Below are 23,762 nucleotides of genomic sequence, written 5' to 3'. Positions count from 1 at the left end.
CTGGGTCTTGAGGCAACCCAGTGATCTTCCATTTTTCAAGCCTGTTTACTTAAGGAAATCAGCCTGGGCCAATGGGCCATTTTCTGGGCCTGTGTTCTAACTAGGGCTTTAGCAAGGGCAACAGAACCAAGCTTTCTCTGCACCTGTCCAGAAAGGCCCAGCCTGTGATGACTGATGCCTCCACCCCCAACTCAGGCATGGACCTGTCCCAGGTCCTGAGCCAGCCTAGTCTGCACACTTCGGCAAGCAGCAGACAGACCCAGATCCAGGTTGCCTGCATGGGGCTCAAGGGCCTTGGCAGACCCAAAAGGCAGCTGGACAGGGCAGCACAGCTACAGCCCTTGCAGGATAGAGGGACCCACATGGCCACCGTCCAACACACAGGTGGGAAGGGAAGGGCTGGGGAGCCAGCTGCCTCCACCCTAGGTGCTGGGATGCTACAGAAAAGGCAGGATGGATCAGTTTTGAAGGAGACTAACTGGGAGGAGAAAAGCAGCTGGGCAGACACCAGTTGAACTTTCAGAGACTAGTGGAGAGAATCAAGTAAGGAACTGAAAGAACTTGGACAGTAAGAAAAGTGAGCTGGCGGGCATACCTGCTACACCTGCTCCTCCCCTACCCCAGGGGGTGCTGGGAAGGAGTGGGACCATTGTCCTTAACGGTTCTTGGGCAGCAGAGCTGGTCACACCCTAGGTCAAGGCCATACCAGACCCAGGTTAACAGGGACAAGGAATGAAAATGTCAGGCAGGTTCAACCCAAACTAGAAGGGCTGAGCTCACCCTACGCTGCTGTCCCCAGCAGCAAGCAGCCTGGCCTCCCCCATCACCAAGTTGGCCCAGGAGGCCCAGGCCCCGTAAGCCTCCCCCACTGTCCTTTTAGGAAATGTCAGCCAGTGCACATGCCAACAGAGAAAAGGGGTAAAGGCCACCTCACACGTCACCAACACCCATTATCCCGGGTCAGTGCTTCTCTGCTGCCTGCCACTGCAGGCCCGAGGGTGTGAGGAGGAGCAGGGCGTCCACGCACAAGGCGCACAGGGCCTTCTGCCTGGATTGACTTAGGCAGAGCTGCTCCTGTCCCACCTCTCTCTGTCTGGGACCTTCCCACTCAGAGCTGCTTCGTAATTTTATTCTTGGGCAAATGTACAGGTGGATCACACACTGTCTTGTCCCTTGTCTTCCAGTGTGATGGCAACAGTGCCCACCGGTGGGGGGTACAGCAGGGTGGGCAACAAGTGCACCAGCTTCAGGAGCCTGGGCCGCACAGGGAGTCACTCAGACCAGTTTGGGGCCTTAGGCAGTCCCAGGCACACAGGCCTCTCCAGAGGAGGGTGGAGGCAACAGGTAGGTTCTTCAGCTCGCAGCCTCCACACACCAGGCAGGGTATACTCAAGAAAGGCTCAGTCTCCCAACTCAAGTCGGTTGGAGGGGTGGTGGCACAGAGGAGCCTGGCCTCCCCTCTGCTCCAGCCCAGGCAGGCTCAGTCATCTGTCTCTTGCTTGATATTGTCCAGGGGGACAGGCAGCTCTGGACTAGGAGCCTTGTCAGGTGAAGCTGTGTCCAGGTGCTCTTCCTTCACACACACAGCAATGACTAGAGGGAAGCAGAGAATGAGCGTGCAGTGCCAGGAAGGTGGGGTACACAGCTGGTCAAGGGACCTGGCTTCCTGCAGATGGGGCCCGCAGGAGGTGGCGGGGAGCTGTGGAGACCACCTTCCTGCTCACCTCCCAGAAGCTACAGCAGAGAAGGCTCAGGGTATTGGGTGTGCCAGAGATAGTGGCATCTCCCAGTCTGCCCCCAACCTGCCAAGTCCAACCAGCAGGTAGAGGCACAGAGGAAGAAGGTGGGGCATCTGGCTGGACAGGGGCTGAGCTTGGCTCAGAGTTGGGGGCAGGTGTTTGCGAAGCTCTCTAGGCCCAGCGGTTCAAGGACTACTTGGTGCCCAGAAAACTCTCTTCAAACCTGACTCTACTCTTCTGTGCCCAGGTGGGGAAGGAGAGGGGCCCCCTCTGAGCATGGAGCAGGCTGGCCCTGCCTTGACCTCACCCGGCGGCTCTTACTCTCGTCAGCAATGGGCTCCGATGAGACCTTCCCTGCGGCCTGCAGGTCGTCTTCCAGCAGGGGCTTCTTGGACCCCTGTCTGAGGGGCCGAGTCTTAGTTGGTGGAATCCTTTTCCCTTTGAATAAAAATGGAATGAAACCAGCATTAGGGTCCTATCTACACGAGGCTTGCAGGGCTGGGTCTCGTCCAGTGGCAGCAGCATGGCAGAAGGGAAGTGCCAGTTTGGGACAAAGAGCCTGTCCTACAGCTGACAGTGCTCCTCAGGGGCTGGACGTCCCAAGGTCGGAGAGGACTGCTCCAGTGGGGGATCACTACCACCTCCTTGGAGCCAAGGCTCAGGGTGGTCTGGGCTCTGATGCCTCCACCTGACATGCCACATCCCAGCCCTGACCATTTTGAGTGGCAAGCCCCTCCTCCCACCTCCACGTTTTCTTACTGAACTCAGGGCCTGGCCCTTGTGGTCCTCCTGCCTCAGCCTCCTGACGGCTGGGACTGCAGGTGTGTGCCACTGTGCCAGCCCCTTGCTGGAGCTCAGTCCTGCCTGGGGCCTCGTCCCTGTCTTGGCTTGTCCTGTTTCAGGATGTGCTTCTCTCCTCATGGTGCCATGTTGAGGGGATCTGTCACCTACCACCAGGGCCTGCAGCTCTGAGGGTGGCCCACCAGGGCTCAGGATCTGCTAAGTGGAGTCTGCTTGTCCACTTGGCAGCCCCCCATGCTCCTCTCCTCCAAGGGGGTCTTGAGAGGGCAGCAGCCTTAGGACAGCAGTGTATATTTCCTCTGTGCCTTTTTCTTAGGACCTAGCAGCTGCAGGTACTTAGGGGCATGCTGTTTTCCAGCTCTGCACAGCAGCGATGGAGATGCCCCTTTCTAATACAGTCTCTTGCTCCCTTTCCTCAGTGTCCTGACCACTGTCAGACTGAACTCCCTCCTTACTGATGCTCTGGTCCCCAAATGCACCGAGTGCAGGGTCCCCGGCTGACAGGCAGGAGAAGAGAGGAGGAAAACGAAGACAGCAGCGGGGTGGGTGGCAGGAGCACCTGCCTGGGGGCTCGCTTACTTTTCTTCCCAAACTGTTTCTTTTTCTTCTTTGTGGCCTCTTTGGCTTTCAGAGGTGTGGCCGGTTCTGTTATTGAAGGAAAGAGATGAGAAGAGAGCTCTGGAGGATGCAGGGTGCATCCTGAGGCCCCAGTCCCCTCACACATAGGGCACCCCAAGGAGGGAAGCCACAGCAGGGCAGTGAGAACTGGGTGGGCCTGGGGAGGGGCTGGGGAGCAGCTGTCCCGGTTTCCCACCCTTGTCACCAGGACTGCTCAAGGGACCTGGGTGGTTTACCTGGGTGCACAAGGACCCGAGCATATGACAGAGTGGGCAAGATGAAGGAAGGAGCTCTGCAGGCCGGAGGGAGAGGGAGACAGAGAAGTCAGGAGCAGGGCGGGAGGCAGAGTGTCCCTGAGACTTCTCAATCTCATGCCAAAGAGTGAGCTGGCATGGCGGGGCGGGGCAGGGAGGTAGGTGGGAAAGAAAGAGGAGGAGGAAGAAAGTTAAGAGTCCTCAGCACTACGGGAGCCCCGACCTGCAGCCACAGGAGGCTGGAGCTGGTAGCCGGTGAGCTCGCACCAGCCGACGGGGTAGATGTCTGGGGACTCGCAGTCCACCCACTGGTCATACTCGTTGTCCCAGCCATCGAAGTGGATGCTGAGGAGCCGGTGCACCACCCGCTTCACTGTGGCCACACAGATGAGCCGGGGCTCCATCAGGTCGACGGCCTCCAGCTTCATGCCCACCTTGAAGCCATGGTTGGGGCAGTCCTGGGGGAAGAAGGCACTTGCCAGGCCAGCCAGCTCGCTGCCCCAGCAGGCTTGCCTGGGGTGGGAGGAGTGGGAAGGGGGCTGGCACCAGAGGCCTGTTGGGGAAGGTCCTCTGGACACCCACTCCACCAAGCCCCTTTTCCAAGCACCAGCTCCTCTGAGGGGCCCAGCTAACTGAGGCTCAGTGAGTGCCATGTCACAGTGTGGGACTTCTCTGGAAGTAGCTGATCTCAGCAGCAGGGCCTCAGGAGAAGAGGCTGGAATTGCCACCACTGACAGCAGTGGAACCAGTCCTGAGGCCGCCACAGACCACTTGCTCCATCCCTGGCCTCCTCACCATGTTGAAGAGTCTTGATGGAGCTGCTCTCGACTTGGTCTTCTCCAAGTAGGTGTCCCAGTTGAAAGTTTGTGTCTCATACCCTGGAAGAAAGAGGAGGGGAAGCAGTAAGTAGGAAGTGGGCCAGGGGTAAGGGGCACACTGCCTGAAAAGTCACTACAGCTTGGTCAGGACCCAGCATGAGGTCTCCACAGCAGCTCTCTTCCTTCCTTCCTTCCTGGGCTAGCACCTGCTCAATGACCACAGTCTTGTTGCACAGGCTGTTCACTGCCCAACAGCCAAGTGGAAGCTCCATTTACCAACCGCATGCTGGCCATGGAGCTGACTGGCCAGGCAGTGTAACACTAGTGGCTATCGCCTCTCCCATCCAAGACTCCATGCCCCAGGGGTATGACGTGACCAGCAATCTGGGTCTGTGGTCTCATCTTGCATATGGTGCCACTCCAGTCTCACCTTTTGGGGGTGTGAGCTCAATGTCATTCTTTTGGCAGAAGGTGGCTGGGAAGATGGCGTGGGAAGAGGCGTGGTAACAGAACCAGTCTGAGCCATCTGTGGAGGGGCCCCCGTCCACACAGATCATCAGGTAGCCGTCCAGGAGAACCTTCAGGGTGGGCGTGGGGTAGACACACAACAGCCTGTGAGCAGCTGCCACCCCTCTGAGAAGATGACTGTAACGCGAGAGGCTGGGGGACTGAATGCTCAGCAGCTCCCGCAGAGCACCCGGGGTCCCTGTGACAAGCTTGTCAGGGGACTACTCTCCCCTAGGCAGCAACAGGGACTGCCTCTGCCTTGCTGCCACTGTGCTGGGTGAGCACGTGCCCAGCTTGGCACAGACTGGATGGGGACGTCGGCAGCAGCACCCTCCAGCAGGGACAGGGAGGTGCTGCTCCTCAGGCACAAGCAATAACGGAGGAGGCCAGGAGCCTGGCGTGCCCTTGGCTAGGCCAGCACCCTGGTGAGGTGACGGGGCGGGGCTGGCACCTGAGCCAGGACCATGTACCTGACGTGGCAGGTTCTGAGCAGGGAGCAGGAAAGGCCCCGCTCACCAGTCACACCACAGGAGCAGCCAGCGCAGGGCCCAAGAGTCTGTGCCATCAGCCACATCAGAGGTGGGAGGGTGGCCCAGGCTCACCTTGCAGATGGTCGCCACACAGATGTTGCCCAGGTTTAGCGGGTCAATGGCCTCCAGCTTCATCCCCTCCTCAAACCAGCCGCCCTCTGTGTAGACAGCTCGTACCTTAAAGAAACAGGGTGATTGGAGATGGGAAGGTGGGAGGAATAGGCCTCATACACCCTGGGCTGGGGAAGGAGACAGGTGGGAAGGGCCAGTGCCAGGGAGAACCAGGCTCCTGAGGCCTGGCATGGATGGTGGCCAGGGAGAAAAGCACCCACGGCTGTGCCTCACCTTCTTGAACAAGTAAGGAACAGCGTCACAGTAGATTTTCCGGAAGGTGGGATGATGGGCCATGTCGCTTCGCCTCTCTTTTGAGCAGATGGAGAGAGTGAGGAAGAGAAGGGAGTTAGAAGGTGGTTACGGGACCATGCCCACGCCTCCCAGCAACTCGGGCTGCTCAGCCTTTGCTCAGCCTGTGAGCAGCCCTCCTAAACTGGAAGGCACCATCGGAGGCTCCCCTGGGGACTACACAGTCCTTCAGACCTAGACTCTCACGACATTGGAGCCAGAGCATCTGGGTTCAAATCTTGATTTTACCACTTACAAGCTGAGCTGAGTGACCTCAGTCACGCCCCTCAGCCTCTCTGGACCTCAGTACCATCACCTGCAGGTGGAGATGGTCATGAGGGACAGGGTATTCCCAGTCTGGGGTCACACTGGCCTGGAGCTCTACTGACCTGACATCTTGATGCCGTGGCCAACACGCCGTGACCAGCCCACTGGGTGGATCAGGGGACTCCACATGTGGCACCAGAAGTCATCGTCACTGTCACCATCCTCATAGAGGAGCCGCAGGCGACCCCCGATTACCGTGTCCACCACGGCCATGCGGGTCCGTGACACCTGGGTCTTGTCCACAACCTCTAGGCGCATGCCCTGCCTAAAGGGGTACTTCATGCTCTCCACCATCTGCAAGGACAGCAGGACGCAGGGTGCTGTGGCTGTGGGGCTCCTCCATCTGCCTTCCTGCCCTCAAGTCAGGGGAGGACACAAAGGCAAGAGGGGGCAATGTGCCCTCCCTTCCCACAGGTTTGCGTTGGGCCGATCCCCTAGAATAGTATCGAGGGCAGGCAGGTGACTCTCAGCAGGTGCCCCGCATCACCTCACCAAATGCCAATGCCAAGAGGCTGGGACTCACAAAAACTACTACAGACCAAAATGGAAGTGACCCAGAGAGGTCAAGTGACATGTCCAAGTTGAACAGACTCGCCAGTGCCAGAGCTGGGTCTGGAATCTGGTGTCCAGTCTGGCATTTTGTGGGTCTGCACTGACCCCCAGGTACCTCACACTCCCCTCTACGGCCTGACCCTCTGCAGATGACACACGCAAGACCTGTGTCCAGGAACTGGAGGCCCTTGTGTCTCCGCATGTCTGAATCCAGCCCTGACTGCAAAGGTCTGTGGCTCCGAAATGCTTCCAGAGCACTTCGGAAGCAATCCACATCCTCTGACCCAACGAGGGACAGTGAACAAGACACCCATGAGCTGCCTTGCAAAGCCAGTGGTGGGGCACTAATGAGGGGCTTTTCCAGCTCCAGGGCACTGCTGGCTTAGGGAGAGGCTGCCCGCCTAGGTGTGGTGATGAGCCTGAAGGACGGTGCTGTTTCCAGACACGTCGGGAGTATCACAGAGGTCACAGAACAGCCACCGGGAAAAGCCGACCCAGGATCTGACCCAGACAGGCCTTTCAGACCACGAGCTCAAGACCAAGCATAAATCCTGACACCAACTGTCCATCCCTCAAGGCAGCAGCTCCTAGCTCATCTGGGAGGGCAGACAGTGCAGGAGCCTGGGTTGGGTCACCTGCCCCGACACAGCCCCTTCCTCTGCAGCCACACAGCAGGGCCTAAACCTAGTGACACTTTATTCCCTTATTCCTTTAGGACAACACAGTGAGTGCTGAGCTCTGTACAGACACCAGCGTAGAGCATGACACAGAGTAGTGCCCAGTGCATGATTTCTCCAGTGGACGCACGCACAAGCAGAGGCGTGCACACCTGACCTTGGCTGATGAGTCTGTCCACTCAGAACACTACCCAGCACTGGCTATGCTACAGGCCTCATAGGACTGTGTCTGGATGGGCACCTCCTCCATCAACCCACCTGATCCTGCCCCCACCCCAATCTTCTGAGGGGGCTGGTGACAGTGCGCATCCCACGGGAAAGGCCATGCTCATCCAGGCTGTGCTCTCCATGTCCAGGCAGGTGGCACTTCACCTCTCTGCTTGGGGCAGTGGCCTCCCAAGGACTGGCTTCCCAGGAAGCCTGTCTGGAACTCTGGTAGCCATGAGAACCCTCCTGGTGCCTTCTCATTCTCTCACGTCATCTTGCCTCAACCAGGGGCCATCTCTTTCTTCTTTAGTGTCCTCTCTCTCTATCTTTTTTATTTTTGGTATCAGGGGTTGAACCCAGGGGAACTTAACCACTAAGCCACATTCCCAGCCCCTTTTAATTTTCATTCTGAGACAGGGTCTAAGTTGCTGATCCTGGCCTCAAACTTGTGATCCTCCTGCCTCAGCCTCCTAAGTTGCTGGGATTATAGGTGTGCACCACCACACCTGGCTTGTGACCCACCCCCTTTTTAAAAAAATATGAAACACTTCATGAATTTGCATGTCAGCATGTCATCCTTGTGCAGGGGCCGTGCTAATCTTCTCTGTGTCATTCCAATTTTAGTATATGTGCAGCTGAAGCACACACCGTGTCCCCTTTTGTGCATACACAGGACAGGGTACATGACAGCCAGCCCATGCTTGCCAGCTTGGAACCCCAGTCTTTCTACCCAGAATCAAGCCCCTTTTAATTTAAGCAAAACAAAGGCCACCTTGTTACTCCTAGTAGTCTGCACGGAACACCATCATCGGCCTTATCCTAAGATAGATGCTGGCTCAGAAAGTGAGTGATTGCCTCCAATCATCCAGCCCACCAACTGTGCAAGGCACTGTGGGACACACAGGAGACAAGGCTTGGTTTTGTTGGAAAGAACATGGAGCCAGGCGGGGTGAGGCCCACTACAAGAGGGTCATAGGCAACTAGCAGGACCTGTCTCAAAATAAATAAAACAAAAAACAAGGGCTGGAGATATTGTGTCCACCTACAACTAAAAAATATATGTAAAAATAAATAAATAAAGTATCTATTTTCCCTTTCTATTCCCTCTGGCAAGCAGGAATACATGAAGGTTCAAACTGCAGACTTCGGAGTCAGATGAACATGAGTTCAACTCTGGCTCTACTGCAGTGTGGTCTGGAGTCAGTTAAACTTTTTCAAGTCTCAGCCTTTATATTTTTAAAATAAGAATATGGGTGCCTACCCCTCAGGGCAGAAAATCTAAGTTCAATATGTATATAATCACCTATGGAAAGGGAAATTAAAGATTGATCTCAGTCTTTCAAATTGATGAAAAAAATACTAAAAAAAAGTTGAAAAATTGAATCTAGTACTTATATTATGTTATCATGTTAAAAAAAAAAAGCACATGATCATGCCAAGGTATACTGTAACAAAGTTAATGAACATATGGCTTTTATGGTGAAAATTATTAAAATTAAAATCACAAGACATTAAAGATCTAAGTAAAAGAAGAAATAAAGTTAATTATGGACTGAATATTGTAAATGTATCAATTACTCCAAGCTGGTCTACAACTCCAATGTAATTCAATCAAAAACCCAACATGATTTCTTGAGTATGTATCCATATACATACTGAGTCACGTGTAAAACCTATCTCTTACTGGCGATTCTCGAGTTGAAAAAGTTTGAATCAGGAGACTTGTTGAAGATGGAAGAACAAACTAGTAATATTATACATCAGTGAAAATAAATGCAATGCAACATAAAAAAAAAAAAAAACAAGGGCTGGGAATGTGGCTCAATACAGTGTCCCTGAGCCAGACAAGAACATGGAGAGTAAGAAAAGGCAACTATAGGAAAGGTAACAGCAAACAAGTGGTGCCTGATAGATTCTATTCATGAGAGAGAGAGACAGACAGAGAGAGACAGAAAGACACAGAGAGCAAGAGCCAGTGAGCAAGCGAGCCAGGGAAGCTCCTCTGAGGTGCTCAGAGCCCCTCCCTGCGCCAGGCCGGCTCTCCCCTAGCTAAGGCCCACAGGGACAACCTTTCCACCTGGGGTCCAGCGCCTTAGGTGTGATGGCCCTGACTTCCATCCCATCTTTGTTTTCTATGGTTGCCTTCCACACCAGACACGTTCTGCTCATCCAAATTCAAAAGCCATGTCCCCCCTGCTGTGAGGCTTACCAGGGCCATGTGGGACCATAAACACCTGGCTCAGGAGACCTCACACGCAGCCCAAGCACCTACACAGGAGAGGCCCAGGGCAAGAGGCGCCAGCAGAAAGCGCGAGTCTTTCCTCCTGACCCTTCTGATTGGCTGCCTTGTACATGTGACTTTAAGTTAAAGAACAAAGTAGTTAGAAAAAAAAAAATTAAATGCCACACAGATGATTCTGAGGCACATCCCTACATAAGAATGGAGACTACTGTATAGTTATTTGTGTGTATGACTTTCAATTCCTTTGCCAGACCAGGGATATTCCTGGATGACAGGGTCAGTATTCTCTGTATTCATTCCCATGGTGCTCTGTATATAATAAGTACATAATAAAATCTATTATGTGAAAACTCTAGAAAAACACAAATGAGCAAAGGAAAGGACCTAGAAAAGCAAAGGCTGAAAAAGCAACATGACTGATGTGGCCAAATCAGAGGCCACCACCAAGGTAGTGTTGGACTCTGTCCTGAAGAATGTGGAGCCACTGAAGATCATCAAAGCAAGGGGATGCACTGAGGGGATGGGGGCAGTGTGGCTCAGTGGTAGGGCGCTTGCCTTGCACGTACAAGGCCCTGGGTTCAATCCCCAACACTGCACCCACACGCAAAAAATTAATTCAATACACAATAAATAGTAGGAAGGACAGAGCAAAATGGGAGGGGTGGGAGGGGAAGCAGCTAAGAGTCCCAAAGGGCTTCTGTCAGACCTTGATATGGAAATCCACAGGAAGTGTCCTGGAGCCCACCAACCGCTTCATGAGATAGCCCTTCCAGTCAGTGAACTTGGCATGGATGGCTGTGGAGACACCAGCATAATCCTGGTTACAGACTGGCAGTACCTTCACCACTGGTCAGCAAAGGGGACTGAATATTTATTTCTGCCCTTTCAGGTCAGCAATGAGTTCATCTTACAAAACCAGACTCCACAAGATGATCAACCCAGGAGCCAGGAGGATGGGGAGGGAAGGAGGCAACAGGTAAGTGGGTTCTGTTCTAGCCCAAGAGGCTCCCCCTCTACAAAGGGCACTCAGGAGCCCAGACAGGAAAAGCTCTCATCAACTCACTCCGGGGGGGCACCAGGATCTTGCTGTTGATGGCACACCAGCCAATGGGGTGGACATCCACAGTTCCCAGGTTGCACCAGAAGTCATGGCTGGCATCATTTTCAAAGCCTTCATAGCGAAGCAACACCCGATACCCTGAAAGGAAAGACAAGACCCTGGTGAGGGAGAATAGGATGGGGACAGGAACACTGCTGGGTCTTTCCTCTTCTCCAGCCTAAGCCAGAATTCCCATTTCCTATTCCAAGAATTCCTTTCAGGCAAATGGAGCCCCTGTTGTCCAAAACAAAACAAATTCATGCCAATTATTTGGAAGCATATGGTAGCATGGTGGCGAGATCCATTTTCTATACCCTGACTATCCCTGGAATAAAACTACAGCCTTCAAGCTGGCCCAGCTCCCTTCCAAGGCAGGATAATCCCAAGAGGGGGAACAGAAATGCCAGTGGGTGGGGTTTTGATTTATGAAGCCCACTTCTGCCAGTGATACTACCCACCTGCTTGAGATGCCACTCTGCAGACACATCTCAAGTGCTGCCCTGGCCAGAGGGTACCCACCTGCTGCCTGGATGACAGAGGCGATCCAGTACACCCGGCTGGGGAGCACAGCGTCACTGTTAAGCACCTCCACCTTCATCCCCTTCATGACGTCCTCCCACTGGTCATACAGTGGGACCTGTGTGGCCACAAGAGCACCAAGGCAGGGTGAGCTTCCTGGGAAGCAGGAGAGAGTGAGTCTTCATGTCCTCTCTGCCTCAACAGAAAACCAGGCCAGTCCTCAGGATGTAGAGGGGAACAGGTGAGCAGGTGTGTCCATAGTGCTTCAAGACTGAGCCAGAACGGGGTGCAGGAGGATGGGCAGGCACGGTGACAGGTGGAGGCCAGAGCCACAGACCTACGTTCTAATCATTACAGGGCCAGCCCCCACTGGGGCTGGGGCACATCACTCCTTGGTAACCCCCGATCTCTGTCACTGTGCCAGCCTGCGCAGCATCACTTTGTCGCACTTACCCTGTAGCAGGCACTGTTCTTGGTGCAAACACTGTCACCTATTAATTGTCACTCAACCTGGGCAGGAAGTACCACAACCCCTTGTTCACACAGAACTGCCTGCCCACAGTGTACCCCTGGCTCGTCCTTCTCCACCTCACCCTTTGTGACAAGCCCCCAGGAGCAGTGGGCTCCTTCCGGCTGCCTTCCCACTGCTTAACCTGCTTCTCTGCCAATGGTAAGGGTAAGTAGTGAGACTAAAGGAGTTTGAGAAAATTCACCATTTTCCATTCTCAGGCCTGGCCTAAGCCAGTCGGGGCATCCTATCCATCTCCCTGGGCACAAATATTGCTTTGTCACTGAACCAGGAAATAGTTGTGCTGGCCCAGACACACAGGGGCAGGTTTCTACAAAGCATTTTGAATCTTGTGTGTTAAATACGAATAAAATGTAACTCCCCCGCAATGACAGTGCTGGGACTACTAGAGAATTCTGGGCAGGAAGAGGGTTGCCCCAGTCAGGAAGACGCACCCTTCAGCAGCAATTCAGGAGCAGGGTGAGTTAGCTGATGACGGCCAACTTGTCCTTGTGTAGGGCACTTCCCAGCATTCAGGAGCAGTTAAGAAAGGAGGGTAGGCACTGGGGTTTTTTGGTTAGAGGAGTCCTCAGTACTAAAGAGGTCTGCACTTCAGGAAATGGCAGCGAAAAACAAATGCAGACTCTGCTACAGTTGTCTCCCAGGCCTGCAGGCTACTGAGGTTACAGATGCCAGGTATTGGTTTTTGACCTCAAGGCCACCCCATTAGGACCTCACCCTTCTGGCTCCTCAGTGATAGGCCCCCAGAGCTATCTACCCCTGCCTCTTGAGACCAAGGGGCGCAGGCAAGGACAAAAGCACTGTGCTTTCAATGGGAAAAGCTACACAGGGGGAGAAAGGAGAGAGGGTTTCAGAGTTGGAGAGGCCTGTAGGTAAGGGCTGGGAGCAGCTCAGTAGTAGAGTGCGCACCCAGCAAGCATGAGGACCTGGGTTTCACCCCCAGAAAAAAAAGAAAGAAAAATAAAAAGAAGGGTCCTTAGACATCAAGTAGCATAATGTAAATAAGCCAGGGAGGGACCTCAGGAAGAAGGCGCTGAGCATGGGGCAGAGCCCTCAACAGGTGTTAGCAGGGGGTTTTCTGAGCAGTGGACACGAAGTCAGCAAGGAACCATGGACACCCCTTCTCTCTGCAGTGCCTCCGTCCTGCCAGGTGGGAAGCACCAACGCCAGCCTGAGCCCATGTCTGGCTGTCCCTCCCTCCCTGTCAGGGCACTCACGTGTTTAAAGCAGCTGACAGGGGCAGCCTTGTAACTGTGATCCTTCAGGAACTTCCCCCAGTCGAAACCCAAGACCAGAGCTGCAGAGCAGAAAAAGGAAGAGTGGAGGCTGGGGACCCCTACAGCCACACTAGGGGCCTGCACCCTGAGGACGAGGTGGAGCACAGAAGCGGAGCCCTTTCCTCAGCCCAGCAGCCCCTCACATATCACCAAACCTGCTCCACGGCAGCCATCAGGACAGAGAGGACCAACCTACAGCTGCCGACGCTTAGACTCAAGAGCAGAGTGACATTCAGAGGGAAATTTCTCCCCCTCTTACTCCAAATCAAGGGAAATTCAATATCCCTGGCTTAAATCCCAGGCTTCCCTGGTCTCCTAATGGCCACAGCTAATTTGAACAGGTGGGAGGAGGGCACACCTAGGCCCCCAACCCTCTTGTCTACAGGGGGCAACTTCAAGCAGGAACTCAGACCAACCTAGCAGAGATGCTTTGGGCCTACATATAATTTGCTCAGAAACTGCTACATTCAGAAAAATGAGAGAAAGGTCCCTCTCCTTATCCTGCTACCCTGCTTCACAAGCCCTCTGAGCCAGACCCGGCCTCCACTGCCCCAAGGAAAGAGAAGCCCTAGGGATAAAGGCAAAGAGAAACAAAAGCAAACTCTTGGCTTTTGAGTGGTCACGAGTAGGAGCCCTGCCAGCCTAAGGATAATTGAGGGATTTTCTGGAGTCATTTCCATAACAGCAGCAGGTGGGGGGTACAATCCACAGCAAACCTGGGTCTGTCCACTCTGCAGCAGGCTTTTCCAGTCCCTGATCCTAGGGAAGCCCACTCCCGCCCTAACCCCCACCCCAGTTTCTGCTATCTCACCATCTTGTCCTGTGGGTGTCCCATCTGCTAGCTGTCCTGTCCCTTGGGAGTGGAGGAAGGCTCCGATTTTGGCAGACCAGGCTGCCTTATGAAGGACTTTGGCTTTCTTGGTGGGCGGTTTTCCCTGGAGGAGAGAGAAGATGAGCATTCTTGGTCTTGGTCCAGTTACTTCACCTCTTCTGGGCTTCAGTTTCTTTTGTAAAACTGAAGGATGGGTAACAGCACTTGGCTCAGAGGGTGGGAATGGGGAAGGATGGGGATCACTGGAGCTGCAGGGCAGGGAGGGACGTGTTCTGCTTCCTCTCGGAACTTCTCCCGAACAGTTTCAACTCTCCTCTCCCCGCTCCCAGGCTCCTGAGGCTGCAGAGAAGAATGGCCACAAAGAGGCAAGAAACTCTCCAACAGGAGCCAACAATTCTGGAAAGACAGTCTGTGGCCTTCATCAGAGCACAGCCCTTAAGGACTGATGTGATCTGTACCTTGGGTCATAATTTTTTTTCTTTTTGTGGGGCTGGAGAGAGAAACCAGGGCCTTGTATGTGCAGGAAAGCACTCTACTCCTGAGCCACATCACTAGTCCTGTACCTTGTAACTTCAACACTGACGAGAAAGGCCAGGAATTTACTAAAGAGATCAGAGAAGCAGAAATATGGGTTTATTTATTTACTTACTGCAGTACTAGTGATGGAACCCAGGGCCTTACACATCCTAGGCAAGCACTCTACCACTAAGTTACATCCCCAACCCTTTATTTTTAAAAGCACATCTGTAATCCCAGCAACCTGGGAGGCTGAGACAGGAGAATCACCAAGTTTGAGGTCAGACTCAGCAATTTAGGGAGGTCCTGGCTCAAAATAAAAATTTCTAAAAAGGGGGCGAGGTGGGGATATGGCTCAGTGGTAAAGTGGCCTGGGTGAAATCCCCAGTACCAAAAAAAAAAAAAAAAAAAAAAAAAAGCCAAGAAAAAAAAAGAAAACAATTGAGAGAGGGTCTTGCTAAGTTATCCAGGCCTGGCCTCCTGTCCATCTTCCTAAGTAACTGAGATTGCAGGTGTGTGCCTCTGTGCCTAGCAGAAATGTGGGTTTAAATCCAAGACACACCTGGAGTCAAATACTTCTATAATTTTTAGTGATACATCTTTAAGATACTAAAATTTTTGAGCTTTTAAAGGGGGAATTTCAAATTTATTTTTAGTTCTTAATTCAGTCAATGGCTGAAGTAGGAATTTTTAAATATCCGAGTTTGTTTTTCACACAGCTAGGGATCAAAGCCAGGGTCTCACACAAGCTAGGCAAGCAACCTTCCAGGTGATGCCAAGCTGCAGCCAAGTTTGAAGATCAGAGCTGCAGACGTGAACAACTGTGGTTAGGTTCCAGCCAGGGTTCCACTGTTCTCTTCCTACAGAGCCACCTGGGAGTCATTCCAAGTCCCTGGACCGAATCGATGTGTGGATTTGACTGTTTCCATGTCTCCAAGTTCTATAAATGTCAACCACTAGAGACTGGAAAATTATCTACGTGGCTGCCTGACATGCAGTCAGAGACAAAGACACTAACTTCCTAAGCCAACCTGGCCTGCAATCCTTGGGCTTGTTTCCCAGCTTCCTTGAAGGCATTTATAAAAGTGCAGCATCGGCTGGGCGCAGTGGCCCACGCCTGTAATCCCTGCAGCTTGGGAGGCTAAGGCAGGAGGATCAAGAGTTCAAAGCCAGCCTCAGCAAAAGGGAGGCCCTAAGCAACACAGTAAGACCCTGTCTCTAAATAAAATGCAAAATAGGGCTGGGGATGTGGCTCAGTGGTCCAGTGCCCGAGTTCAATCCCTGGGGTATGCACCCACCCTCCCAAAAAAAAAAAAAGGGCAGCATGCAAGGGCATCAAGCTCCCCCAAGATAAAACTGACTGAGCATGCCAGCCCTCACGGGTGGAAAATGGAGGGCAGCTCCAGGAATGAATTCCTCTGTCCCCTGAAGTTTAAGGGCACACTAAACACTAGGAAATTTTGCAGCCTCAGACAACCATAAACAAAGAGCTCCCCAAGCCCTTGCTAGTTCCTTGCCTTTGATCAGCTGGTGGTTCCTGTCTCAGCACCCAGGGCCCAGGGAAGGGTGCAAGTGGTTGCCTCTCACCTGTAATCTGGCCAGGATACTGGCTTTTTTGGAGTTGGAGGAGTAGCTCCTGGAACAGGAGACACTGCAGAACCTCTTGGTCTTGGAGAAGAAGGCTTCCCGTGTGCCCACGATACCACACATCTCACAGACAGCTGGGAAGAGAACTTAGCACATGACTCACCCAATACAGTCACCTCAAATCCAACAAAATGATGGGCCCTTCAAAACCTGGGACATTGCACTAACCAGATAAGCCCCAGTACCCACTAAGGCTGACGAGGCTAGAGGAAGAAGAGGAGGTTGGTACTGCTGTGTGTGTGTGCGTGTGTGTGTGTGTGTGTGTGTGTGTGTGTGTGTGTGTGTATCCCCTGGCCCCTCAAAACAGGGTCTCCCTACGTTGCTCAAGCTGGCCTCAAACTTCTGGGCTCCAGGGATTCTCCTGCCCGAGCCTCCTGAGTAGCTGGGACTACAGGCGTGTGCCACACACCCAGCCTGGTATGTACACATAAATTTGTCTCACCCAAGCTATGCTACTTGACCTCCCTTGGTTATATGTCAATGGTGGGGCTAGAGGCAATGCATGAGAAGAACCAGGCACACAGGCAGGGGTGGGCAACTTTTCAAGAGAAAATGAAAGGGAGAAAATATGTATAAAAGGAGGAAAAGAGCAAAGTACCCAAATGAATCTTTGTGGCTTTATCTAAATAATGAGACTGAATTAGATCCATGTTTCAATCACCTGAGCAGTTTTTAAAAAAGGCCAGAGCCTGCGAGTCTAATTAACTGGTTTGCTGTGGGACACTGGCATTGCACTGTTATGAACTCCCAGGTGAGTCTAACTCCCAGGTGAAGTCAGGGTGGCGAACCCCTGGACTAGCTGGTCTCCAATGACTCCTAGTTCTAAAGTTCTAAGATTCTAAGAAAATGGTTGGAAGAAAATAGAAGAGAGGAAGATGAAAGAAAAGGAAAACAGAACAGAAGAAAAGATGAATGGAAAGAAGGATCAACTGGTAAAAAATATTAGATTACTGTTCTAAAAAGTTTAGGAAGTCAGGTGCAGCTGCACATGCCTGTAATTCCAGTGACTTGGGAGACTGTGGGAGGAGGATTCCAAGTTTGAGGCAAGCCTTAACAACTCAGATCCTGTCTCAAAATCAAAGATAAAAAGAACCAATGACAGGGCTGGGGACATAGCTCAGTCGGTAGAGTGCTTGCCTTGCAAGCACAAGGCCCTGGGTTTATCCCCAGCACCGCCCAAAACAAAACAAAAAAAGAACCAGTGATGTACTACAGTGGTAGAGCACCCCTGGCTTCAGTCCCCAGTACTGGAAACAAAACAAAACAAAAACAGAATTTAGGTACCAAGGAAAAGGGATGTCATCACAGACCATCTAGCCTGCCTCTTTCACTCACAGCCCTTTCACACACTGGAGGCCCTGACACAGGTCCAGCAGCTACCCAACAATCAAATCTCAGATGCCCAAGTGGCTTCCAGATGATCCATGGGAATTCTTAGCTGTTTACCCCCATCCAAATTCTTTTGTTTTGGCAGTACTCAAGATTGAACCCAGGGCTGGGGTTGTGGCTCAGTGGTACAGCACTCGCCTAGCACGTGAGGCACTGGGTTCCATCCTCAACACCACATAAAAACAAATAAATAAAATAAAGGTACCATGTCCATCTACAACTTAAAAAAAAAAAAAAAAAAAAAAAATTGAACCCAGTTGGGCTCTACCACTGAGCCACATCCCCAGCCTTTTTAAAATTTATTTTGAGACAGGGACTTGCTAAGTTGCCCAGGCTGGTCTCAAAACTTGTGACTTTCCTCCCACAGCCTCTCGATTTGCCAGGATAACAGGTATAAGCCACTGCTCCTGGTTCCACCCAAATCCTCTTTCCTGGAGGTCATTTTATCCTGTACCCTCAACCAGCAATTCCCTCATTTCTCACCAACTCACAAGCTCTTTTTCTTTCTTTCTTTTTTTTTTTGTGCTAGGAATCAAACCAAGGGCCTCACAGGCTAGGCAAGTACTCTGCCACTGAGCCACACCCCCAGCCCTCCACAAGCTATTATTTATCCTTCTGGGAAAGCACCTGCAATTCTTTAGATTTCCTATCTTCTCCACATTCACACTTAGAAACCTCCAGCCTACTCACACAAATGTAAAAGCAGCACCATGTTACTGACTAACATGGGCTAACGTGGGCTGCCTAAACATTAGTTGAATCAAAGAAATCGCAATTTGAAACCAGACTGCAACAGAGGAAATGGCCCTTGTGGCCGAGTCCTTAGACATCTGATCTGTAAGATCAAGCCGTCTTTTACATCAGGATGGCTCTGGTCAAACTGCCTGTACTCATTCCTTTTCCTTCATAACCTCCTGACTCCTCTCCATCTTCAAGGCATATTGTGAAGGTACCTGGTTCAGAACCACTGCCATCCAAGGAGCGGGGAGTCCCAGGGCTGAGCAAATGCAGGGGAGAGGTGGGAAGCTCCCCTGCTTCTCGGTCCTCATTTTCGGCTTCACTGGACTCCTCCAGATAGGAGCTGCTCTCACTGCCCACACTGCTGTTGTAGCTCCGGAAACTATCATAGCCTCCAAACAGCTCCAAATCATCATCTTCCTCTTCTTCCTCCATTGGTTCTGAAGATGGGGTCTCCTAGTGAAGGATGACAGACCAGGTAGGAGAAAATACGACTGGTATTAGTATATAGGGAGAGAATCTGCAGATCTGCTACCAACCCCCTTTCTGATTCTTTGTCAAATCAACATTTTGGGAAACATTTGAAACACCCCTTTTTGCAAACACGAGCATCATTATTCTTTTTACACATTTCTCCACCATGACTCAACACAATAGCATAAGACAGAAAATGTCAGGAACTCACTAGGCTCCTCTGTGGATCTACAAAGGATATTTGAACATGGATGAAATAGAATATAGGGGGTTGGGGTTGTGGCTCAGTGGTAGAGCATTTGCCTTGCCAAGTGTGAGGCACTGGGTTCAATCCTCAGCACCACATAAAAATAAATAAAATGAAGGTATTTTGTCCATCTACAACTAAAAAATTTATTTTTTAAAAAAGGAAATAGAATACAGATGTTCCTTGACTTTTAATGGGGTTACATACTGATAAGCTCATCAAAAGTTAAAAATATTTTAAGTGGAAATTGCACTTAATATGCTTACCCTAGTCACCATCACGGCTAAGGAACACAGTACACTATAGTGCACTAACTTATTTTCCCCAGATGACTGTGTCACTGACTGGAAGCTGAGCCTTACAGTCACTGCCCAGCATCATGAGAGAAGATTATGCTACGTACTGGTAGCTTGGGGACAGATTAAAATTCAAAGTATAGTTTCTATTGTATGTATATTGCTTTCATACCATTGTAAGATCAAAAAACTAAGTTGGAGATCTGAAGTCTGTTTAACAATGTGAAAACATCCTAAGTACTTCAAAAAAGACTTTCTAGGGTGGAAGATCTATATTATAAACTCATTCTGATTTGTGCCCCAAATAACTTCAACTAAAAAAAAAATTTAAGTAAGAGAAAAGTTAATTTGAGACCCAGACTGCACCAAGGAAGATATGAAAGGCAGATAACACACCAGTAGCTTGGCATGGCAATACACAGCACAGCTTGCTTCCTTCCTTCCTTCTTTCGTTATTTATTTATTTACTGGTTCTGGGGATTGAACCCAGAGGCACTTAATCACTGAGCCACACCCCCAGTTCTTTTTTATGTTTTATTTAGAGACAGGGTCTTGCTGAGTTGCTTAGGGCCTTGCTAGGTTGCTGAGGCTGGCTTTGAAATCACCATCCTTCTGCATCAGTTGCATGCTCCACTGCACCTGGCTTTCTTTCTTTTTTTTTTTTTTTTAAAGTTTGTAAGTGGACACAAAACCTTTGTTTTATTTATTTATTTTTATGTGGTGCTAAGGCTCAAATCCAGTGCCTCACATGTTACGTAAGTTATCTACCACTGACCTACAAGCCCAGCCCCTTGTTTACTTATTACTTTATTTATTTTTTGGTCCTGGGGATAAACCTCTAGCACTTAACCACTAAGCCACATCCCCAGGTGATTATTTTATATTTTATTTTTGAGACAGGGTCTCACTAAGTTGTAGCACAGTTTTAAATTCAGTTCTGACCCTAACTAGCTACTGGTCTTTGAGCAAGTCATTCAACCTCTACGGGCCTATTTTCTTATCTATGAAATAAGAAAATTTTTGGCTCGCAGGGTGTGAGATGTGAATGGGATGCTGTACATGAATCCACTTAGATGTAACAGAAAAGACAGGACATAAGGTAGAGTTTGGGGCTCTGGGCAAATACCATCTCTAGTGCTTACTAGCTAAGGACTTAAAACATGTCAATCTCTCAGTGCCTCAGTTTCCACAAAATGAGGATAACACGACCTATTTAATAAAATTTAGGGGAGCTAAGCCCATGGCCAACATCATTCTTAATGGAGAAAAACTGAAACCATTCCCTTTAAAAACAGGAGCAAGACAGGGATGTCCTCTTTCACCACTTCTATTCAACATTGTCCTCAAAACTCTAGCCAGAGCAATTAGGCAGACTAAAGAAATTAAAGGGATACGAATAGGAAAAGAGGAACTTAAGCTGTCACTATTTGCGGATGACATGATTCTATATTTAGAGGATTCAAAAACCTCCTCCAGAAAACTTCTAGACCTCATCAATGAATTCAGCAAAATAGCAAGCTATAAAATCAACACACATAAATCTACAGCATTTTTATACGCAAGCGATGAAACAGCTGAAAGGGAAATGAGGAAAACAACTCCATTTGCAATAGCCTCAAAAAAAATAAAATAAAATAATTGGAAATCAATCTAACCAAAGAGGTAAAAGATCTCTACAATGAAAACTACAAAACACTGAAGAAAGAAATTGAGGAAGACCTTAGAAGATGGAAAGATCTCCCATGTTCTTGGATAGGCAGAATTAATATTGTCAAAATGGCCATACTACCAAAAGTGCTATACAGATTCAATGCAATTCCAATTAAAATCCCAATGACGTACCTCACAGAAATAGAGCAAGCGATCATGAAATTCATCTGAAGATTAAGAAACCCAGAATAGCTAAAGAAATCCTTAGCAGGAAGAATGAAACAGGGGGTATCACAATACCAGAACTTCAACTATACTACAAAGCAATAGTAACAAACACAGCATGGTATTGGCACCAAAATAGACAGATAGATCAATGGTACAGAATAGAGGACACGGACACAAACCCAAGTAAATACAATTTTCTAATACTAGACAAAGGTGAAAAAATATGCAATGGAGAAAAGATAGCCTCTTCAACAAATGGTGCTGGGAAAACTGGAAATCCATATGCAACAGAATGAAACTAAACCCCCATCTCTCACCCTGCACAAAACTCAACTCACAATGGATCAAGGACCTTGAAATCAGATCAGAGACCCTGCATCTTATAGAAGAAAAAGTAGGTCCACATCTTCACCTTGTTGGCTTAGGATCAGACTTCCTTAACAGGACTCCCATAGCACAAGAAATAAAAGCAAGAATCAATAACTGGGATAGATTCAAACTAAAGAGCTTTCTCTCAGCAAAGGAAACTATCAGCAATGCGAAGAGAGAGCCTACAGAGTGGGAGAATATCTTTGCCTCTCATACTTCAGATAGAGCACTAATTTCCAGAATATATAAAGAACTCAAAAAACTCTACACCAAGAATACAAATAACCCAATCAACAAATGGGCTAAGGAAATGAACAGACACTTCACAGAAGATCTACAAGCAATCAACAAACATATGAAAAAATGTTCAACATCTTTAGTAATAAGAGAAATGCAAATCAAAACTACACTAAGATTCCATCTTACCCCAATTAGAATGGTGATTATCAAGAACACAAGCAACAATAGGTGTTGGAGAGGATGTGGGGAAAAAGGTACACTCATACATTGCTGGTGGGGTTGCCAATTAGTGCAGCCACTCTGGAAAGCAGTGTGGAGATTCCTTAGAAAACTTGGAATGGACCCACCATTTGACCCAGCTATCCCACTCCTCAGCCTATACCCAAAGGACTTAAAATCAGCACACTACAGAGATACTGCCACATCAATGTTCATAACGGCTCAATTCACAATAGCCAGACTATGGAACCAACCTAGATGCCCTTCAGTTGATGAATGGATAAAGAAACTGTGGTATATGTATACAATGGAATATTACTCAGCTATAAAGAATAATAAAATTATGGCATTTGCAGGCAAATGGATGAAATTGGAGAATATCATGTTAAGTGAGATAAGCCAATCTCAAAAATCCAAAAGAGGAATGATCTCACTGATAAGCGGATGATGACACATAATGGGGGAGTGGGAGGGGGACAAGAATGGAGGAAGGAGGGACTGTATAGAGGGAAAAGAGAGGTGGGAGGAGTGGGGGGGGAGGAAAAAATAATGGAATGAATCAAACATCATTACTCTATGTAAATTTATGAATATGCAAATGGTATGCTGTTACTCCATGTACAAACAAACAATATGTATCCCATTTGTTTACAATAAAAATAAATTTAAAAAAAATTTAGGAGAAAAGAGATGATACAATAAAGCACTCAGAATAGTGACTTACACAGAGTAAGTCCTCAATAAATTGTCGTGGCAAATTGTTGGCTAAAAGCATGGTTTCTCAAATCAGATTTGCCTGGGTTTAAGACCTGGCCGTAACACTTATTAACTGTTTTTGTGATTTTGTGCAAGATATTTAGCCTTGCTGCCCTCAGTTTCTTCATCAAAACGATGGAGACAATAACAAGATGACTGAGATAAGAGGTAAAGCTTCATTCTATTTTCAGCAGTAACAGCTCTGGAAGCGTTAGCTATTATTTTCCACTTTATTATTCTCCTTTGTCCTTTTGGAGTTTCTCAGCTATTCTTCTTTGTATTTTCAAGTACCCATGCAAATATGCTAGAAAGGAAACGGAATTAAACTCTGAGGAGCCCAGAAGCCAAGTGACTGAAGGATGGGTGGGTTACACGTTGTTGTAGCAGAGCGGAAAAGGCACGACGAGATTTGGGAGGCTGACGTACCCCGCCTCCTTCACTTTCCAGCTGTGTCGAACCTCTGGGGAACCCACACCTCTCTAAGCCTCAGCTGTTTTAACCATAAACAGGAAACCACACCACCGGACGGCGGGTACGCTGGGAGACATGCGCACGAACGCTTCGGGCACGGAATAACGTCAAACTGCATCTCCCTCCGCTTCCCACCTGGATGCGAAAGGCCTCGCAGTCCCTCAGGAACACGACCGCGAGACGAGGAGGACAAAGATCGGAGCGCTCACCGATCTGAACCCAGTTCCCCTTTCCGGGCTCGGAGCTCTTCCTCCCTGAGCTCCTGGAGCGACGCGGGTCCCAGCACCACCGGAGCAAAAAGTAACGCCGACCGCCTCTGGCCCCGGCTCGGCTCACTACCTCAGTTTACCAATCCGTCCACCCTCCGCCGTCCGCCCGCAAAGCGTCGCCGAAAGGCCTGAAGACGGATCCGTCGAGCGAGGCTCTCGGGGTTCCCCTTCCCGGTCGTGCTAAGTCTCCTCCCTCTCACCTCAACGCTCCGGGGTTTCTCCATGAGACTTATTTCTTCTACCGTCACCAGGTGCAGGAAGCCATATTGGCCTCGCCGCTCTCCCGGAGCACACTCATTGGCTGCCGCCCTGAGCCGCGGGCC

At 50.0% G+C, this 23,762-nt stretch overlaps 2 protein-coding genes across 19 annotated transcripts in view; one reads left to right on the top strand and one right to left on the bottom strand.

The window, feature by feature from the left end:
- The window catches only part of LOC306661290 (chondroadherin-like protein), a 23,995-nt gene extending 8,732 nt beyond the window's left edge, over positions 1 to 15,263 (top strand). For 2 of the 15 annotated variants that reach the window (XM_079140168.1, XM_079140162.1), the window contains 2 exons: positions 10,564 to 10,650; positions 14,269 to 15,263. In XM_079140168.1, the coding sequence (XP_078996294.1) occupies positions 10,564 to 10,650; positions 14,269 to 14,485 (304 nt within the window). In that variant the 3' untranslated portion in view covers positions 14,486 to 15,263. Of the gene's footprint in view, positions 1 to 1,986; positions 2,124 to 8,549; positions 8,598 to 8,632; positions 8,848 to 10,563; positions 10,651 to 11,218; positions 11,358 to 11,496; positions 13,031 to 14,232 lie in introns of those variants that run through there. The other 13 variants (XM_079140167.1, XM_079140161.1, XM_079140163.1 and 10 more) reach the window with 10 other exon arrangements.
- On the bottom strand, positions 1,114 to 23,762 carry L3MBTL2 (L3MBTL histone methyl-lysine binding protein 2). 4 transcript variants are annotated; one of them, XM_079140171.1, is made up of 17 exons: positions 23,640 to 23,762; positions 18,436 to 18,676; positions 16,034 to 16,167; positions 13,910 to 14,033; positions 13,039 to 13,118; positions 11,293 to 11,410; positions 10,738 to 10,872; positions 10,381 to 10,469; positions 6,059 to 6,290; positions 5,613 to 5,689; positions 5,340 to 5,444; positions 4,661 to 4,808; positions 4,208 to 4,290; positions 3,636 to 3,870; positions 3,120 to 3,185; positions 2,047 to 2,177; positions 1,114 to 1,593 (listed from the first exon to the last, which is right to left on the bottom strand). In XM_079140171.1, the coding sequence occupies exons 1-17, from the start codon at positions 23,661 to 23,663 to the stop codon at positions 1,576 to 1,578; spliced, it is 2,040 nt and encodes a 679-aa protein (XP_078996297.1). In that variant the 5' UTR covers positions 23,664 to 23,762; the 3' UTR covers positions 1,114 to 1,575. The 4 variants fall into 4 exon arrangements, with proteins under 4 accessions (XP_078996297.1, XP_078996296.1, XP_078996299.1 ...); XM_079140170.1 differs by having other exon boundaries at positions 2,061 to 2,177; XM_079140172.1 differs by lacking the exon at positions 1,114 to 1,593 and adding an exon at positions 3,395 to 3,450 and having other exon boundaries at positions 2,061 to 2,177.

The sequence above is a fragment of the Sciurus vulgaris genome, assembly GCF_902686455.1.
Source record: "Sciurus vulgaris genome assembly, chromosome: 5".
Taxonomy (NCBI): Eukaryota; Metazoa; Chordata; class Mammalia; order Rodentia; family Sciuridae; genus Sciurus; species Sciurus vulgaris.
Note: the sequence above shows the minus strand (reverse complement) of the source record. Positions and strands in the feature narration are given on the sequence as shown.